The 17,840-nt window shown below is 43.2% G+C and overlaps 6 protein-coding genes across 8 annotated transcripts; 4 read left to right on the top strand and 2 right to left on the bottom strand.

The window, feature by feature from the left end:
- Positions 1-174: 174 nt before the first annotated feature.
- Positions 175-1,747, bottom strand: LOC108067244 (uncharacterized). The gene is made up of 2 exons (XM_017156191.3): positions 1,566-1,747; positions 175-875 (listed from the first exon to the last, which is right to left on the bottom strand). Exons 1-2 carry the CDS (start codon positions 1,715-1,717, stop codon positions 407-409), a joined length of 621 nt encoding a protein of 206 aa, XP_017011680.2. The 5' UTR covers positions 1,718-1,747; the 3' UTR covers positions 175-406.
- Positions 1,748-7,446: 5,699 nt separating this feature from the next.
- On the top strand, positions 7,447-8,808 carry LOC108067203 (uncharacterized). The gene is made up of 2 exons (XM_017156121.3): positions 7,447-7,577; positions 7,793-8,808. The coding sequence occupies exons 1-2, from the start codon at positions 7,554-7,556 to the stop codon at positions 8,687-8,689; spliced, it is 921 nt and encodes a 306-aa protein (XP_017011610.2). The 5' UTR covers positions 7,447-7,553; the 3' UTR covers positions 8,690-8,808.
- Positions 8,809-10,705: 1,897 nt separating this feature from the next.
- LOC108067268 (uncharacterized) lies at positions 10,706-12,839 on the top strand. Its single transcript, XM_017156226.2, has 5 exons — positions 10,706-10,804; positions 10,883-11,006; positions 11,493-11,654; positions 11,710-11,843; positions 11,906-12,839. Exons 1-5 carry the CDS (start codon positions 10,742-10,744, stop codon positions 12,716-12,718), a joined length of 1,296 nt encoding a protein of 431 aa, XP_017011715.2. The 5' UTR covers positions 10,706-10,741; the 3' UTR covers positions 12,719-12,839.
- Positions 12,767-14,431, bottom strand: ProRS-m (prolyl-tRNA synthetase 2-like protein, mitochondrial). Of its 3 annotated transcripts, XM_017156225.3 has the most exons (4): positions 14,292-14,431; positions 13,978-14,229; positions 13,655-13,916; positions 12,767-13,595 (listed from the first exon to the last, which is right to left on the bottom strand). In XM_017156225.3, exons 1-4 carry the CDS (start codon positions 14,382-14,384, stop codon positions 12,823-12,825), a joined length of 1,380 nt encoding a protein of 459 aa, XP_017011714.2. In that variant the 5' UTR covers positions 14,385-14,431; the 3' UTR covers positions 12,767-12,822. The 3 variants fall into 3 exon arrangements, with proteins under 3 accessions (XP_017011714.2, XP_070070333.1, XP_070070334.1); XM_070214232.1 differs by lacking the exon at positions 14,292-14,431 and having other exon boundaries at positions 13,974-14,091; XM_070214233.1 differs by lacking the exon at positions 12,767-13,595 and having other exon boundaries at positions 13,779-13,916; positions 13,974-14,229.
- A 64-nt stretch (positions 14,432-14,495) lies between these two features.
- On the top strand, positions 14,496-15,685 carry Snup (snurportin-1). The gene has a single exon (XM_017156237.3). It carries the CDS (start codon positions 14,613-14,615, stop codon positions 15,675-15,677), a length of 1,065 nt encoding a protein of 354 aa, XP_017011726.2. The 5' UTR covers positions 14,496-14,612; the 3' UTR covers positions 15,678-15,685.
- Positions 15,686-15,819: 134 nt separating this feature from the next.
- Positions 15,820-17,751, top strand: LOC108067276 (AF4/FMR2 family member lilli). Its single transcript, XM_017156236.3, has 3 exons — positions 15,820-16,134; positions 16,194-16,382; positions 16,451-17,751. The coding sequence occupies exons 1-3, from the start codon at positions 15,820-15,822 to the stop codon at positions 17,591-17,593; spliced, it is 1,647 nt and encodes a 548-aa protein (XP_017011725.2). The 3' UTR covers positions 17,594-17,751.
- Positions 17,752-17,840: the final 89 nt, after the last annotated feature.

A 17,840-nucleotide genomic window follows, 5' to 3' on the forward strand; every position in this document is an offset into this window, starting at 1 on the left:
GATGAGAGGAGGAGGAGAAGGGTTCCAGACGGGCCTCTTAGTTTACCGATCCATCCGCCGACGTCAGAGGTGAGAAGTGATTGGAATGCTTTTAGCATTCGCCACTCACATGACTACGATGACCACCTCGCACCGACCGGAGACCAGATAACACCAGTTGGAAAGACAGACGCCTCATTTACCTAGCACTAATGCGAAATTTATTTTTACTTTACAATAGAAAAGTGAAATTCCAACCTTGTGATGTCCGGTTCTTCTTGTCGTCCAGTCTTTTCTAGCACTGTAGTTTTACTTAAGTAAGTAAGTCTGTGTTTGTGAAGCCATAAAACTAAGTATATCTATAGTATATTTATAGGTTGTATGGTTGTTTTGAGAGAGCAACGCACTGCATTACGATGAGAGAATCCTAATCCTCGGGCTCCGTCACCTCATTATCGGTGGCCGGATTGATGGGCACCGACTGGCCGATTTGCGACGATGGCGGAAACAACTGAGCAGCATGCGTGAGCTTGGCCAGCGCATCCTGATCCAGGATCTGTGGCTTATCGGCGGCACTGGTGTTGGAGCGGCTCAGCTGGTAGAAGGCGGTGTCGCTGTGCGTGATGTTCACAATGCTACCGGTGAGGGGCAGGGTCTCCAGCAATTCCTGGGGGCTGCTGAAGGCACCCAGATTGACGGGTGCAATTCCGGTCAGCACTTGGCCGGTGACGTTCGTCTGGATGGGTAGCGGAATGTTGCCCAGATCGATGTGGCTCTTGTTGCTGTGCGTGTCGTAGAAGGTCAGATCCACGCGCTCCTGGCTCTCGAAACTGGTGTCATTCTCGCCCACCTCCGTCAGGATGCCAATCTCATAGACCACCGCCTTGACCACATAGCTAAAAAAGAGGAAAATAAATCCGAAAACCAGTTAGAAACCTTTCTACGTGGTAAAAATATCTATTCAAAGTTTGATAATAACCAATTCTGGTTATTTCTAACTAACAAAAATCTATGTTTTGTGTTATTATAAGTAATTAACACTATTTTGGTGATGACGAAAAATCACAATAAATTAATATGCGTACTAAAAATGCTTTCAGCACTATTTTGTCTCCTTTCATAGGGTGTAAAGTCCATAATAACCTTATAAATAGAGTGTGTGTACCTAGTAAAATCAATTTTATAATTATGTTTATAAACTATGGTATTTAAATTATATTATAATGTTTAAATACTACATTCGGTTGTATGATACATTGTTTGTAATAGTATTTAATCCTATTAATCTGTACTAAGTAGTTATTTTTATAAATCTGCTATTAAAATTGCAAATGTTCTACAATATTTTATACTAAACTGTATACAATAGTATTGAATCCTCTAAACTTCTAATAAAACCCACAAAATAATTATTTTTCTAAATACTGATATTAAAATTCTATTATAATGTTTTAATGTTCTTCAATATTTGATATTAAATTGTTTATCATGGTATCAAATCCTATAAAACTCAAAGTTCTAAGACTAAACTATATTTTCTTTTCCAAAAATTGATTGAAATTAATATTATATCATTTGTGGCTTACAGATTCTTGGGCGTATCGTTGACGCTGGCCCTCAGCTCCTCGATGGTGGCGTTATCGATGCCCGAGCTGGCATCCAAGACGGGCAGGGAGGCTCCGATGGCCAACAGCATGCCGAGCACGGCGGCTCCAAACACAGCCTGGTGGACCTGCATCTTGGGACTTAGGCTTGGAGGCTTTTTTGGTGCTCAAGGAAGACGACGACGGCCTGTGCTGTGTAGCTCTGTGCTGGGATAGTGGCTCCGGTGCCTCGCCTGACTTTCGCGCGTTTAAAGTTAATTAGTGCAGATCGGAGCGCTTTTATAGCGACGGCCGTTGAGCTGGGAGCTTCGGCTGGCGAGGCGCGATTCCGCGTAATTATCGGCAACTGTTAATTGCCCGACAGGTTTGCCACTCTCCGGGGCCTCCAGTTCGCCAGTTCTCCAGTTTCTAGGCACTTGGCTTCCGTTTCGAACTGAAACTGGCGATTGTTTTTCGAGGGACTCTAATTAATTGCGCTCGTTTTGGGAGCGTGTCCCAGGGACTGTCCCCCAGACGAATCCCCACAAATATTGACCATTGGCTACTAAGGCTGCCTACGCAAATCTCAGGCTGATGTTTACTTCTCGGATGTGGCCAAAAATAAGTCCATAAACATTGCACCTCACGGGTGACGCATTTGTCGGGATTGGAGTATTGGGATTATTGCATGTGGCCTGGACACGCGCCCGTGTATTCACATTACGCATACGCCCCGGCTGACGTAGGCATGTGCTTTGACCGCAAAATCTTCCAAATCTTTTGCATTTTAATATGCAATGTGAGAGTTATCTTCGCATCACATGCTAAGTTAATATTACGCATACGCCCGGTATGATAACAAAAGAAATATCATCAACCTTTGGAAGATCACTTTGTGCTAGAAACTAAAGATGGATTTCATTTCAATTTCTTCAAGCTTAATACAGTCAAACTTCAATGTGTAGAAACAATGGATTATTTTAAGTTATCTATGAATATAATATTTAAAGTTTTTTAGACATTTTTTTAAAATGGATTTTTGAAAAATATTTGTCTAGATGTTTTGAAACTTTGCGATTTTATAAAGTAATATATAAAGATATTAGAAATTAAGAATAGCCTGGTAAAAATTATATAAATCATAACTGAAATAATCTTTAAATAAATGAATTAGATAATTTTTTAAATATATATCACTATGGACGGCAGTCCATGTAGTGACGAAGCGCACCAGGAGAGTGTGCGAAGGCGACTACTATTATATAGCCGCAAAATTGAAAATCGGCAGTGATAGTCCGATCGTAATGAGTAATACACCAATCGAAAGGTATTGCAAAAACTTAAAGGATTGCATACCAAGACTTTAAGAAAATCAATTGGCTTGGGAGAGAGAGCGGTGAAAGTGAAAAATTGAAAATTTCGAAATTTGGAGCTGTTGGGGCCGGTGGGGATAAATGCCCCCTCGCAATGTTTTAGTTGTATTCCTCTTGAAAATACCCGTCGAATGAGGGGTCATTTGTCAAAATCCGACTCTCCGTTCAAAAGTTATAGCCAAAATAAGATTTTCTTCTTCTTCCCAAAATGAAAATTAATTTCTGTTTGTCCACTTGTCCACTTGTCCACTTGTCCACTTGTCCACTTGTCCAAAACATGTTTTTTAAGTTTTGAAAATTTTATATGACGTTCATCACATCGATATAAAAAACTTTTGTTCTACCACTTTTGGAAAAACTCGCTAGTTTAGCGGGAAAACAGCTATAAATAGCTAAAATTCGGAAAGCCGTAACTTCTATACTACTAAAGCTACAGACTTGTGCTGCATCTCGTTTGAAAGGTATTTTTAAATGCTATAAACGCCTTCTATATGCAATTTGTGTAAATGTAATAATTAAAAAAATATGAACAAAAGACAATTTTTTAAAACTTTTTTTTTAGCTTTTTTTTATTTTTCTCAAAAACGGCTCTAACGATTTCCTTTAAAACCTTAAACTGTATAGCCCTTGAGATTCCTTAAATTTTGGTATATAACACATTACTGTAAAAAGTCACGTTTAAAAGTTATTTTTATACGAAAATAGCCACTTTTGCCAGCTCGAACAATTAACGCTCCCTGAGTATTGAATTTTGTGGGAGGGTATCCGAACTGTATTTTAGGGTCATAGAATCAGTAAATTTGCACTTAAGAGTTCCATATAGGAATCTTTTGTTCTACGACTTTTGGAAAAAGCCGCTACTTTAGCGGGAAAATAGCTAAAAATGGCTAAATTTCGTTAGTTTTTAAGTTCTACACTACTAAAGGTACAGACATGTGCTATACCTCGTTTAAAAGGTATTTTGAAATACTTCAACGCCTTTTTAACTTAATTCGTTAAAATACAATAGTTTAAAAATTATGATTTATGACCAATTTAAATTTAAATGTTTATATTAGCACCTATGAGAGCAAAAGTAAACAAACAAAAACTTCTGATATCAAATAAAAACACCTCTTAACGAGGTAAAAAACTAGTGACGATCGCACCTTCAACGTACAAAAGTTCTGATATCAACTTTTGTGACGAAAAATGATTTTAGATGCGACTAAATAAGTACGCTACCTAAAATTTATTCATTCGGCACGCTACAACAGAAAAACATTCGTGTAGATATTAAATATTTGCTAAAGCGGGCCGAACGAGTAAATTTTAGGTAGCGTACTTATTTAGTCGCATCTAAAATCATTTTTCGTCACAAAAGTTGATATCAGAACTTTTGTACGTTGAAGGTGCGATCGTCACTAGTTTTTTACCTCGTTAAGAGGTGTTTTTATTTGATATATTTGTAAGTTAAATTCAATTAAACAGGGTATGACGATTTTTAATAAATTTAACTGACACTTAGGAACTCGCAAAACTCCAAAATCTGTTAGATATATCATACAAATTCAGTCCCCTATTTCGAAATTCCGACTGTACCGAGAAAATGCTGACTCATAGCCAGAATTAGTGTTCAGATGTGGAGATATTGCGCACATCCCCCGCCTCATGCCCCATAAATCTGTAATCAAATTAAAAATTTTGAAGATTTTTATAACCCACCGGGTATACGAGTTATCCCACACTAGAGTTAACCGCCTAAAGCCGCCCAATCTCCGGCATAACCAGCCAGATCTTGACTTTCATTCATGACTGCCTGGATTCTTCGCTTTTTTTTTGGTTTGGATCTGCAGTCTTTCTCCGGCGAATCGAAGCGGCAGTAAACGTTTTGCGGTTTTTCGATATGGAGGCAAATATCGGTTTCCAGGCACGTTTCTTCAACAAGTTTTCACCTCAGCATTGGACCTTTTGTTTCAGCGGAAAATTTTCGAAATTAATTTGCACATTTCGCATATCAACTTTGTGCCCCGGTGATCTCATGGCGACCGCTCTAATTATGAAGTGTTAAAGAGGCGCAGTAGTAATTGTAATCCAAAGTGCAGTAAGTCCAAGGAATGCAGAAAATGAACTAATGATATGATATGGTATATGATACAAAATATCATATCTATCATAAATATTTTGCGGTTTATAGCGCGTGTTTTTCGAATGGACATGTTTTCTTTTTTTATACCAATTGTTTTGGCCTTTCAAAGTCTCCAGACTGCTTTTGTTTTTATTTTGATCGGCTTCTTGGAATTATATTTGGCGTTTGTTTTAGTAAATATATGTTAATTCCCACAATTAAGACAATCAACTTGGCTTTAACATCGGCGCTTTCAGATGAGTCTCAAAAACTCCTGGGTCATATAGCACATTTGAGACGCTCTCCAATTCGTAAATCCTTGGGATCACTATGGACGGCAGTCCATGTAGTGACGAAGCGCACCAGGAGAGTGTGCGAAGGCGACTACTATTATATAGCCGCAAAATTGAAAATCTGCTGTGATAGTCCGATCGTAATGAGTAATACACCAATCGAAAGGTATTGCAAAAACTTAAAGGATTGCATACCAAGACTTTAAGAAAATCAATTGGCTTGGGAGAGAGAGAGCGGTGAAAGTGAAAAAGTGAAAATTTCGAAATTTGGAGCTGTTGGGGCCGGTGGGGATAAATGCCCCCTCGCAATGTTTTAGTTGTATTCCTTTTGAAAATACCCGTCGAATGAGGGGTCATTTGTCAAAATCCGACGCTCCGTTCAAAAGTTATAGCCAAAATAAGATTTTCTTCTTCTTCCCAAAATGAAAATTTAATTCTGTTTGTCAGTTTGTCCACTTGTCCACTTGTCCACTTGTCCAAAATATGTTTTTTAAGTTCTGAAAATTTGATATGACGTTTATCACATCGATATAAAAAACTTTTGTTCTACCACTTTTGGAAAAACTCGCTAGTTTAGCGGGAAAACAGCTATAAATAGCTAAAATTCGGAAAACCGTAACTTCTATACTACTAAAGCTACAGACTTGTGCTGCATCTTGTTTGAAAGGTATTTTTAAATGCTATAAACTCCTTCTATATGCAATTTGTGTAAATGTAATAATTAAAAAGATATGAACAAAAGACAATTTTTTAAAACTTTTTTTTTAGCTTTTTTTTATTTTTCTCAAAAACGGCTCTAACGATTTCCTTGAAACCTTTAAACTGTATAGCCCTTGAGATTCCTTAAATTTTGGTATATAACACATTACTGTAAAAAGTCACGTTTAAAAGTTATTTTTATACGAAAATAGCCACTTTTGGCAGCTCGAACAACTAAAGCTTCTTGAGTATTGAATTTTGTGTGAGGGTATCCGAACTGTATTTTAGGGTCATGGAATCAGTAAATTTGCACTTAAGAGTTCCATATAGGAATCTTTTGTTCTACGACTTTTGGAAAAAGCCGCTACTTTAGCGGGAAAAAAGCTAAAAATGGCTAAATTTCGTTAGTTTGTAAGTTCTACACTACTAAAGGTACAGACATGTGCCATACCTCGTTTAAAAGGTATTTTGAAATACTTTTTAACTTAATTTGTTTAAATACAATGGCTTACAAATTATGATTGACCAATTTAAATTTAAATGTATATATTAGCTCCTATGAGAGCAAATGTAAACAAACAAAAACTTCTGATATCAAATAAAAACACCTCTTAACGAGGTAAAAAACTAGTGACGATCGCACCTTCAACATACAAAAGTTCTGATATCAACATTTGTGACGAAAAATTATTACACTCGTCATTAAATAGACTTTCTAATATTTTTTCATTCGGCACGCTGCAATAGAAAATGCCTGTGAAGGGAAAAAGGCTGGAATAGTCTGCTAGGGCGGGCCGAATGAGAAAATATTAGAAAGTCTATTTAATGACGAGTGTAATAATTTTTCGTCACAAATGTTGATATCAGAACTTTTGTATGTTGAAGGTGCGATCGTCACTAGTTTTTTACCTCGTTAAGAGGTGTTTTTATTTGATATATTTAAGTTTCAAACTAATTGATCTGAATTCGCAGAAAACTGAAGGCTTAAAATATTATCATTAATTAGGATTTTTGGTAGAAAATGGGTTCTTAAAAGGATATAAGGCTCCATATAAAATAAAACGTTTTATTTTTAATGATACTTAAACTGTATTATAAAAAAAGAATTGTATTTTTATTATAAGGAGAAACATTTAGATAACTCATTTCAGATAAGAACAGTGGAAACTTTAATAAATTTAATGTTCCTTGATTTTTTTACGTTTTTTTTTACAGTGTCGAATCTCAGGAGTTGGCCAACAAACAGAACACGAAGGAATAAAAAATAGAATAGGTTTGAGCCCAAACATCGAGGGAGTAGCACGCGCAGGCACCAAAACAAGTTCGGCAAACCAATCTGCTTTTAAGTGCTAACTGATCGTTATAATAAAGCTTAGCCGCAACTTTCGGTCGGCCGTTCATTCGGAAAACTTTAAAAACTCGCCGGCCACTGGGCCGTAAACTTATTTCCGATCTGAGCTTGGAGCCGAGCACAACGCATCCCAACCGGAATCAAACAAATCACCAGCAGCCAGTGGCCATGAAGTGCACTTTGCTAACCACCGTGAGTAGTGATATTTTCAGGGAATTATAGATGATATTATACTGGAAATATATAAGTGGTGTATCTGAAACTGATGTGATTTCGATTATTTAATAATCATTATTATGAAATAATCCAACTGTTTCTAATGATTCATAGAGATATTTTTAATTTTAATTGAAAAATTCAGTTAGGATCTCTTGAATTATTATAAAATCCCCTATTATTTCTTTCAGTTGCTGGCATCCCTGGCGGTTTGCTCCTTGGCCGCCCCCTTTGATTTGGGTGATCTCTTCTCGGGTTTCCAGCCGCTGGAGAAACAGGATGTGGTGAAGCGACAGGTGCAGGCCAATCCTGATGCCGAGCTGAAGCAGATCTCGTTTCATGGCCTGATTGGAGATCTGGAGGATAGTCTTTTCCAGTCTGCGTTGAGTCTTCACCAGGCTAGTGCCCCGGGCAGCGAAGTGGAGGAGGTGAAACCGGAATCCCAGGTGGCTATCGCAGAGGATGAGGAGCATGCTTTGACCAAGCGATCGGATGAGAGCACACCAGCCACAGATGCTGCGACATCCCCATCCTCCGATGACGGCCTGTCCCGCAAGATCCTGCTGCAGACCACCAGGAAGGTGCCGAATAGCGACGATGGTGTGCCCGCCCATCTGATCATCGATCATGTCTCGGTGCAGCCACACAATGGTGGTGCCCTGCCGCTCATACCCACCTTCCAGGTGCACCACACCAAGCTGATCTCGGCCACCATCAAGGAGGATTCGAGCAGCGACAGCAGTGATGGCAAGCAGACCAAGATTAGCATTACCAAGACCTCGATTACGTCCACGGCGCCCATTGAGAGTGTGGAGGAGGCGGTGGCTCTGGCTGGAGCTGCCACCAGTACCACCGAGGAAGCCTCTACCTCTAAGGCGGAGGAGAGCACCACTAAGGCAGCGGAGAAGGAGGAGGGCTCCACCACCATCTTGACCCTTGTGAGCAGCTCCTCTTCCTCCTCCAGCACTTCCACCACCACCACCACCACGGAGGAGCCCATCCAGAAGCTGAAGAAGGACGAGGAGAAGCTCAAGGAGAAGGTGGCCGAGGTGGAGGCCGATCCCGTCATCCTTTCGGCTCGCGTTTAAGCCAGTCGACCCCTTGAGCCCTCTAGTTGTAACCCACACTCTCATCCTCCTCATCCAACCGCCAATCTCACATATTTATGACACGCCAAGTTCAATTAAAGTCATGTGATTCGATCTGATGCGAAGCTTCTTTATTTGCATTTCAAATTCACACACAACGCGGGAATCTCTGCCAAATTTGAGGCTCTAATTGCTCGGATAAACAGAGGTCTTAATGAAGCTAGCGGTTCAGCCAGGCATGAACGATTCATTCCCAGAATCTCCGGCGGGAAAAACCTTATAGCTTACCTTATATGCAAATATTACTAACTGTATATATATTTTCACCAAGTGATCTTCAATTGGGTTAATTAAATATTGCCAAATTTCTGAAAACTATCCAATCAATGTGTTAATCAGCCTCGATGACCAACATCATTAGTCAACAAATTGCGAACCAATTGTTTGCTTTCTGATTATAAAATTGTGGTGAAAGCGGAATGAGGTTTTATTTGCCTTTGATAAAGTTAACTTCCTAAACAAAGTACATATATAAGCAATACCTTTTAAATCAACGACCTTGTATGCTTAAAATTGTCTTTGGAATAGATTATAAATTTTATATTATTTTAGGTGTGAATATATTTTTAATTGTTTGCCTATTTAAAAGAAATACGAAAAGGGAGTGTTTTTTTGGATCTCTTAAAATAAAATGCACCTTAATAAATAATATTTCTTTTAAGCAATATAATACTTATTTTAAAGTTTTTATCTGAAAGTTTAGTCTGTTAAAATGGCAATATGTGTATTTTTTTTTACTACTTCTTAATTGGTACTTTTTTACCTATTTCCAGAAGCATTTATAAAAAATGTTTACACCCCTGAGGTCATAAAAATGGTAGTTGATTCAATAATATTTTGAGGTGTGAATTATTTTTAATGGGTAACCTTAAATTTTTCATTATTTTTCAGAAGCATGTACAAAAAGTAAACATTGTTTATCAAAATAATTACCGTTGTTGTTGATTGTACATTTTTTAGGTGCTCTTTTAGGTGTATTATGAATCACCACGCGTGATAAAGAAATCCCCTTTACCCACACTCAATCACTTACAACTTCTAGAGGTGATAACCCCCTGAAAACACGAGCCAAAAAGCTGAGCGTCCAAATATCAAGTATACGCAAGGTGAGCGAGGGAAAATTGATAAGTGCGACAGAACTTGGCGTTCTGATAAACTCATCATCATCAGCTGTGAGTTTAAATTTAGTTCCTGCTAACTGGGCGCATGTACCTTTTATTTATTATTTACCCAAACTGGGGGCAGGTTCGCCTATATTTGCGCTCTGATATATCTATGTTTTCCGAATGATAAAGCTAAAAAGCTCGCTGATAAGGCGGGGGCATTCAATTTGTATTACAAAATAAGCAAAATATTTGCACATTGCTATTGTGCAATTGCGGGTAGTCAGAGCGATCCATGCTGGTGCTTTTGATAACAGGTGTAACCCTTAAAATTTCATTAGGTTTATCTTATCGCTTTTGAAAGAGCGAACGGAGCGTTTTGGAGACCCCCTATTCGATGGCCATTCGATGGAAGAGCTCAGTTCGAAGGAGGCAGCCGGCGGATTCACATTTTCCACCTCCAAAAAATAGAAAAAATCCCGCGAATTGAGTTTCATCGGTGAGATAACGATTTTTGTGATTTGGTGTATGTATTGTTTATGGCCAACATTGCGTATACTTTATTGAAGTGAAGTGAACTTAAGTGAAGTGACGACAACGTAATTTCCTTTTCGGTGATTCATCCAATCGAGAGATTAGACAGTAGTCCTCAAGTTTCGAATGTAGAAAATGGCCCAGGAATGATTGAGCTATCCCGATTTTCATATGCTAAATACCCCGAAAAAACTAATCAAGCTGATTAGATATCTCTCGCAATTGACGAATTGTAATTTCAAATTGAATTTATAGCCCCAAAGCGTGCGTTGTCTTATCGAGTAGGCAATTGGTTGGCCCAGCGATCACAGGTTGCACAACCCCCGGCTTTATAGTATAGAAGAACCTCATCAAGATGGCGAGCATGGGCACTGGGTTTTCCAAGTGCTTCATACTCTTCATGGCGATTGTCATACTCGTGAGTACCATAAAGATTATTTTAACATTCCTTTCGGAATAGTCGAACGATGGATTGATGGATGAATGTATTTTTCAGGTCCAGGGAGTCGCCTATTTGGGCCTGTCCATCTGGGGCATCACCTTCCGGGAGTGTCCGGATGGGGTTACTGACTTCAGCTCAAATCCCTTCAAGTATGCCATGGAACTAATCTACTTTGCACGTGAGTTACTTTGGGATCTTCGATCTTAGTACATACATATGTATCACAATTTGTAAAGGTAGTTCCAGATCAAAGAATATATATTTTAAACTTTTTCGATTTTCCTAAATTAAATCTTTAAAATATTATCTAATAATAAACTGATATGAAAAAGTAATATTTTCGAATGTTAAATCTGATAGATCTTTTTTTATAATAGTTTGATATTAAGAGCTCTAAGACTAAAATACCTCATTAAAAATATTTATTACAAAGAAAAAGTTTTAAATATAACTTTTCCGATTTATCTAAACTGCTACTAAAAAAATAATAAAAAAAAAGAAATAATCCATACCTTTAATTCTTATTAAACAGTTTGAAAAACTAATGTTTGAATCTGAAATATATTTTCTTATAATAAACTAATAAGATCTTTAAGATTAAAATACCACGTCTGATAAATAAATAACCTATTCTTTAAATTCCCATCAAACCATTTCGTAACAGAGCAGGACTGTGGTGATCCGGTGCTGAAGATAGACAAAGTAGAAGTGGATTTAAACATAGATTGGGGAAAGTCCTCCGCCATAACCGACAGGGAGTTCATCTTCATGATAACCTATGCTGTGATCAGTGGCCTCTGGGTGGCCACTTCGGTGTTGGTGATAAGTGAGTTTCTCCAGGGTCAAATATATATGGGATAGTAACTGAAGTTCCATTCCAGCCACTTTGTGCAATCGCACCACCAAACTGATCTCGGGAGTCGTCTACTGGCCCTGGTTTCTGTCCGTTCTGGCCGGCAGTATCCTCGATGTGGTGGCCTCGGTGTATCATGGACTCGACTTGAGTCATACAACGGTAGAGAACACTCATTATACATATATCATAATCTTTGTAAATTATAATCCAATCTTTTCTAGTCCATGCAAGAAGCACTTGATTACATTGGAGTGGCCTACAGTGATACCACCAGCGACATTTGGACCTTGATGGAGCCCTTTGGAGTCTACTTCTCGACGCCAGCAATTGTTCTTTTGTGCCTGACCAGTCGCGTGGCCATTATCTGGCTACTGAACATCATTGGCGCCAGCTTCTGTCTATCCCTGTCGGGCATAATGGCCCAGCAGAATGCCGCCAAGGCCGCTTTGACCAGCAGTCAGGCTCCCACTCGCCAGCCGACACCTCAGCCTGTGGTTGCGCCAATCCAGCCAGCTTTGGTCGAAACAATTCAGCCATCGGCTCCGCTAGAGAGCCCTCAGTATCCGGAACAGATCCTTCCCAAGCCGCTGCCCATTTTCGTTCCCTCGGAGCAGCAGCAGCAGCAGTTTGCACCCGGAGATCGCACCACTCTGCAGTCGCCGGTGATGGTGCTGCCACCGATTGTTCCACAGCAGCAGCAGCCGCGGGATGTAGTCTCGCCGCAGCCGGACATCAACACCTATCGCACCACCGAGGCTCATCCCGATCGCCTCAACTATCCGCCCTCGGAGCCATCAACACCGCGGGCTCCTTCGCCGGCTGTCCAACAACTGGCGGTCACTTCGCCCCTGAACAATCGCTACAGCGAGATGTATCCGGCTCCGGTTAATCCGCGGGTCAGCGAGGAGCTGCGCAACCAGATGCCTTGGTCGTACACCAGCATGGTGACCAAGCCACCGCCGCCGCCACGCAAGCCGCAGCTGCAAGTGCAGATCTATCCACAGATTCCCGAGCCAGACTACGCCGATCACTAGATATTTTGGGAGGAGCGGCTCGGAGCTGATTAGGCTTTAATCAGTCTGGAGGCGCGGTTGTTGTTGGAAGAGTTGTGTGTTATTGTTAACTTTATTGCATAAAGCTAAAGCTGATGGCCAACTGATTGACTTTTACTTTCATCTTTGTCGGGTTGAAAGCTTCCTTTTAGAAGGCTTTTCTTGTAGTGGCTATGTTCTGCTACTAGTTTCAGGGCTTCACTAAGATCCAGCTCAAGTTTTTCGCCTCTACTGAGGTGCACTTCCAGTTTGGGGGCATCCTGCTGGACTGCCTTTGCTCCCACCACAATGATAAGAGGATGACCCAATCGCTTGGCTTCCAGCAAACGTTTGCCTATGGTCAGTTCCTTGCGGTCGTCATGCAGCAGCTCCTGGTGGCCACACAGCTCGCCCACATTGAGCAGCAGTTCGTTCTCTATCACCTCCGCTGCCGGTTGCTCCCGGCTGCCTTGCTTGGGTCCTATAACGCACACATCGTAAGGAGCCACCAGCATGGGCCAATGGAGTTCCTGGTCGGTGGAGAGGACCTCCAGAGCTGCAGCAATAACCCTGGTGATGCCGATGCCAAAGCAGCCCATTAGCAGCGTTTGTGGCTTGCCGCAGGTGTTCAAGAAGGTGGCGCCCAGGGGCTTGGAGTACTTGTCGCCCAACAGGAAGGTGTGGGCCACCTCCACTCCGCGTACATCCTTTAGATCCCTGCTTTTACAGCTGGGACAGCTGTCTGCCTGGCTGTCCAGCACTTCAGAGTTGCCAGCGAAGCCGCAGGAGCTGCACTGCAGCAGGGTATCCTCGCCCACGGGCGAAACATAGTGGTATTCATGGGAAACACTGCCACCCATCATGCCAGTGGCGGCATTTACTGAAAATGGGATTCTAGATTAACAGGATTTTCTTTACTAAATGTTAAGTATGGCCTACCCTTGACAAAAGGAACCTCTAGCTGTTGAAACAACCTGTTGTAGGCCACACTAACTATGGCGTACGTTTCCCTGGCTGTTTCCTCGGAGACATCAAAGGAGTACATGTCCTTCATCAGGAATTCCTTGGCTCGCATCAGCCCGAAACGTGTCTTCAGCTCATCCCGGAACTTGGGACCGATTTGGTATAGCCTCAGGGGCAGCTGGCGATAGGAAATGGGCGAATTCGTGGCCAGCATGGCAGTCACCGCCTCCTCGTGGGTCTAATCAACAGATATAAGGTTAAATTTGAATGGGAAACTGGATAGTAAACTACTCACTCACTGGACTCATGAGGAACTGCTTGCCACTGCGATCCCGCACCATGTAGAACTCGGATATGTCGCCCTCCAGTCGTCCTGTCCTCTTCCAAAGCCCCGTGGGCGTCAGGATGGGCAGGGTGATCTTCTGGCCACCGGCCAGTTGCATGTTCCTCTGCACCAGGTCAATCAACTTGTCCACCGATCGCTGCGCCATGGGCATTATCTGGTATGTGCCATTACTGCCCGACTTCACCAGTCCCAGTTCGGTCAGGAGCTGGAATATTCAAATATTTAGATAATACTTCTTTCGTAACATTTTGGAAATGGATTACCCACCTTTTGGCTGCGGGACAGCTGCTCCGTGGGCTTGACCACCGCATTTTTGGGCGTAATGAGAGCCGGGCAGAAAATTCGCGAGGCCTTATTCATGTTTTCATTTAGTTTACCAAGTTAATTAATTGCTATTATTCCATAAAAAGACCGGTAAAGTAAATGTGTTTGAGCAATTCGATATAAACCTATCGGAAAGCAGCTGATCGACGTTTGCTATTCATCGGCGCGTTCACACTGCCCGATAGGTTTCGACGAATAATCGGCCCGTCAAAAATCGATGACAGTCTTGTTTTTGTTTTGGTTTTTCAAGAAATTCGCATAAAAATGAACTCGAGCTTTCAGGACCTGTACAAGAAGGGTCTGGACATGGGCGAGCAGCAGAAGCAGCGCCAGAGGGACCTGCTGAAGCAGCAGAAGCTGCGCCGCCAGCAGGAGCAGGATGACTCCCGCCCGCTGCAAAAAGCCGGCGAGCAGAAGCCGCCAAAGAAGAAGAAGCACTGGAAACGTGCTGGCCACCAAAAGGGAATCCCCTACAGACCGCAGCTTTCCGAGTGGCTGCGCCACAAGCCCGAGGATCTGGGCGAGTGGCTGCTTGTGCCATGTCCCGTGGGCAAGCGATGCCTCGTGGTGGCCAGCAGGGGCATCACAAAAGCGTACGCCAAAGGCGGCTGGATGTTCATGGATCTGCGATCCTCGCTGCCCGGCGACTGGCAGCACCAAAAGTGTCAGACAATCCTGGACTGCGTTTATGTGGCGGATGCGGACACCTTCTATGTCCTGGACGCCATCTCGTTTGGCCAGCAGGACCTGCAGCAGTGCGAGGCATCCTTCCGTTTCTATTGGCTGCGCGCCCGCTTCGAGGAGAACGACTTCGCCAAGATGGGCGAGCACAACGAGAAGCCCTTCGTGCTCCTCGATCACTACGACTTCGAGGACACCTCCGCCCTGGAGCAGCTCCTGCACAAGTACCCGATTTTCCCCGAGAATAAGCCCGCATTGGATGGCTTTCTGTTTTACCACAAGGAAGCGAGCTATGTGTGCCAAGTGACTCCCTTGGTTTGCTGGCTGTTTCCCTTTATGATGCAGGACATTCTGGGATTGCCCGTGAGTGGGAGCTATGCCACTCCCGAGGATTACCAGCCCGGCCAGGCTCTGCAGTACATGGATGAGTTTGACCGCAAACTGGAGGAGCACAGGAAGCAACTGAAGGAGCAGAAAAGGGTTGTAAAAGCTAGGGAGCAGCCTGACAACACCATGGAGGCGGAGGAGGCGGAGGACAGCGATGAGTATGCCAGCCTAAAGGGCGTCCTCGATCATCAGAGGCGCCTGGAGCTGGGTGAATTCGACATGGACTGCGCGGAGTCGCCAGCAGCAGCTGATGGCTGTTAGGCGGTGTGGGGGTGGCTTTCCCGCGCAGGCGCTGTGAAAACGCGGCCCTGGACAAACAGCCTCAGCTCGCGCCCAGGAAAAGCAGCCCAGATTGCAGCAAATAAATTTTTATAAATTGTTAAAAACTAATATCTAACCAAAAATGGTCATTCAACGCAGTTGGAAAATCCCCACCGATGTGGGGGGCTCCCTAAGCAGCAGCGGCAACAACAACACATCAGCAGCGAACGAAGTGCAGCAGCGTTCCTCTCCGGGCATCCAGCTGCAGGCAGCCAACTCCTCCTCCGACGACTCCGACTGCTCCAATCAGACCACACATTCGATGGACACACGGGTGGCCAGTCCTCCGTTGGAGGGCGTGAGAAAGCAGGCGGAGAAGGAGGCGTCAGCGGAAGGCAACACAATCACCCTGTCACTGCTGGGCGAGTCCACATCCTCGGATGCGGAGGCCTCGCAGGTAACTAGGAGCCTAAATTCATATTCAAGGGGGAATCTAATATCTATTTTTTGCCACAGAAATATGTAACCACACCGGAAATGGCGGAGAACATGTTGCAGCGCATTCGCCAAAGACTGGGTGGCTCGCACAACACCGAGAGTGGCGGCAGTGCAGAGTCCGCCATGCGAGCTTTGGAACTCTTGAGAATCAGCGTACAGCAAGCCTTCGATGCGGAGGTCAACGAGATAATTAAACGATACATGCAAGTAGGTGTTTAAGGCTACTATTAAACCAAAACTCTCCCTCTAATTTTGTATTTCCTAACCTAAACCAGAACTACTTTAAGCCCGCCTTTGGCAACATCAAGGAGAACCTGGGCCAGCACTCGGTGAATGAGGAAACGCTGCAGAAGATGTCATCGTGTGCTCTGCTGGAGAATGCCAAGGCTCAGTACACGAACTTTGTGCGCCAGCAGCAGCGCCAGGCACTCAAACGCACAGCCAAGCAGGAGATTAGCCCAGTTAACAAAGTGTTTGTGGCCACCAAACCGATGCCCTGCACGGCGACCACCGAGAATCAGAACCCACAACCTGCAGTTCAGCCTCAACAGCTGCAACAGCAGGAGTTGCAAACAGTACAGCCCCTGCAGCAAACACAGGCGCCAAACCAACAGCCACATCGCTCCACGGTTACTCCGCTGGTGGGTGGCACTCTGCCCACTCCAGTGCGCCGTCAGATATTCTGGAACACCGCACAGATCTCGACCACCACCAAGTTCGTGCTGGATGTGCAGGCCAACCTGGCCTTTGGCTTTGGCACCGACGGCAAGGAGCGGTTGGCCAGCAAGCATCCCGAATTGATACGCTACCTGCCGGATGGCGAGGACAGGGAGTGGCTGGCCACGCGCGGCATTATTCCCGCCGAGAATCGCAGCTCGCGGTTCTTGTTTCTCATCTACGACGAAGTTTGCCGGCTGCAGCAAACGCACGATCTGTATCGCCACAAAAGCAACATTGATCTCAGCATGATGCTCACGTTCAGCGTCACCGATGCCATGATACACAAGATGCGGCTGTTCTTTGTGGATCTGAATATCAAGAGTCGCGGACTCATAACCAATTCGTATATTATGCCCAGCCAGCAGCAGTCGGGAAATGCCAACAACAGTCATCTGAGGAATGCCCTGCTCCAGGGAGCCTCAGCTCAACAACAGCAGCAGCAGCAACAACAGGTAGCCACGCCGCCGTCTGAGGAGGCTGTGCTCAAGGACCTCCCGGCTGCATCGCCCACTCCCTGCCTGCAGGGTCAGGTGGTGGGCAGCACAACGACGCCGCTGAAGACCAAACTGGGGGCCAGTTCCACGCTCAGCTCCTCGCATGCCACACTCACGGCCTTGCTGAACAACGGAGGAGTTGTTGTGGCAGCGGCTCCGGCAGGCAATTCCGCACCCAGCACCATTGGGAAATTTAGAAATTAATACAAGTCAATTAGATTACGTTTAATACAATTCCTTTGCCAGTTGGTTAACAGTTAAGAGTTTAATAATTTAGGCTGCCCTTTAAATTAAATGCAATATTTTCATTCTGTACATTTAAATAGAAAATATGAGCAATAAAGAACACAACTTCAAATAAATATTTGCTGTTTATTGAAACTCAATTTGATATACATATAATGTGGGTCTCTTTTTGGTTTTTCTACAGTTATTTTTTAAATATAATAAT

This window comes from Drosophila takahashii, chromosome 3L, assembly GCF_030179915.1.
Source record: "Drosophila takahashii strain IR98-3 E-12201 chromosome 3L, DtakHiC1v2, whole genome shotgun sequence".
Classification (NCBI taxonomy): Eukaryota; Metazoa; Arthropoda; class Insecta; order Diptera; family Drosophilidae; genus Drosophila; species Drosophila takahashii.

Bases quoted from the DNA above. Each gene is read 5' to 3' on its own strand.
- LOC108067268 (XM_017156226.2), top strand. From the start codon at position 10,742: ATGGCGAGCATGGGCACTGGGTTTTCCAAGTGCTTCATACTCTTCATG. The intron at 10,805-10,882 runs GTGAGTACCATA...TGTATTTTTCAG, and splicing joins TCATGGCGATTGTCATACTC to GTCCAGGGAGTCGCCTATTT. The intron at 11,007-11,492 runs GTGAGTTACTTT...ATTTCGTAACAG, and splicing joins GGAACTAATCTACTTTGCAC to AGCAGGACTGTGGTGATCCG.
- ProRS-m (XM_017156225.3), bottom strand. From the start codon at position 14,384: ATGAATAAGGCCTCGCGAATTTTCTGCCCGGCTCTCATTACGCCCAAA. The intron at 13,917-13,977 runs GTGAGTGAGTAG...TCTGTTGATTAG, and splicing joins AGCAGTTCCTCATGAGTCCA to ACCCACGAGGAGGCGGTGAC. The intron at 13,596-13,654 runs GTAGGCCATACT...TCCCATTTTCAG, and splicing joins AGAGGTTCCTTTTGTCAAGG to TAAATGCCGCCACTGGCATG.
- Snup (XM_017156237.3), top strand. From the start codon at position 14,613: ATGAACTCGAGCTTTCAGGACCTGTACAAGAAGGGTCTGGACATGGGC.
- LOC108067244 (XM_017156191.3), bottom strand. From the start codon at position 1,717: ATGCAGGTCCACCAGGCTGTGTTTGGAGCCGCCGTGCTCGGCATGCTG. The intron at 876-1,565 runs GTAAGCCACAAA...CCTCTTTTTTAG, and splicing joins AACGATACGCCCAAGAATCT to CTATGTGGTCAAGGCGGTGG.
- LOC108067203 (XM_017156121.3), top strand. From the start codon at position 7,554: ATGAAGTGCACTTTGCTAACCACC. The intron at 7,578-7,792 runs GTGAGTAGTGAT...TATTTCTTTCAG, and splicing joins AGTGCACTTTGCTAACCACC to TTGCTGGCATCCCTGGCGGT.
- LOC108067276 (XM_017156236.3), top strand. From the start codon at position 15,820: ATGGTCATTCAACGCAGTTGGAAAATCCCCACCGATGTGGGGGGCTCC. The intron at 16,135-16,193 runs GTAACTAGGAGC...TTTTTGCCACAG, and splicing joins CGGATGCGGAGGCCTCGCAG to AAATATGTAACCACACCGGA. The intron at 16,383-16,450 runs GTAGGTGTTTAA...AACCTAAACCAG, and splicing joins TAATTAAACGATACATGCAA to AACTACTTTAAGCCCGCCTT.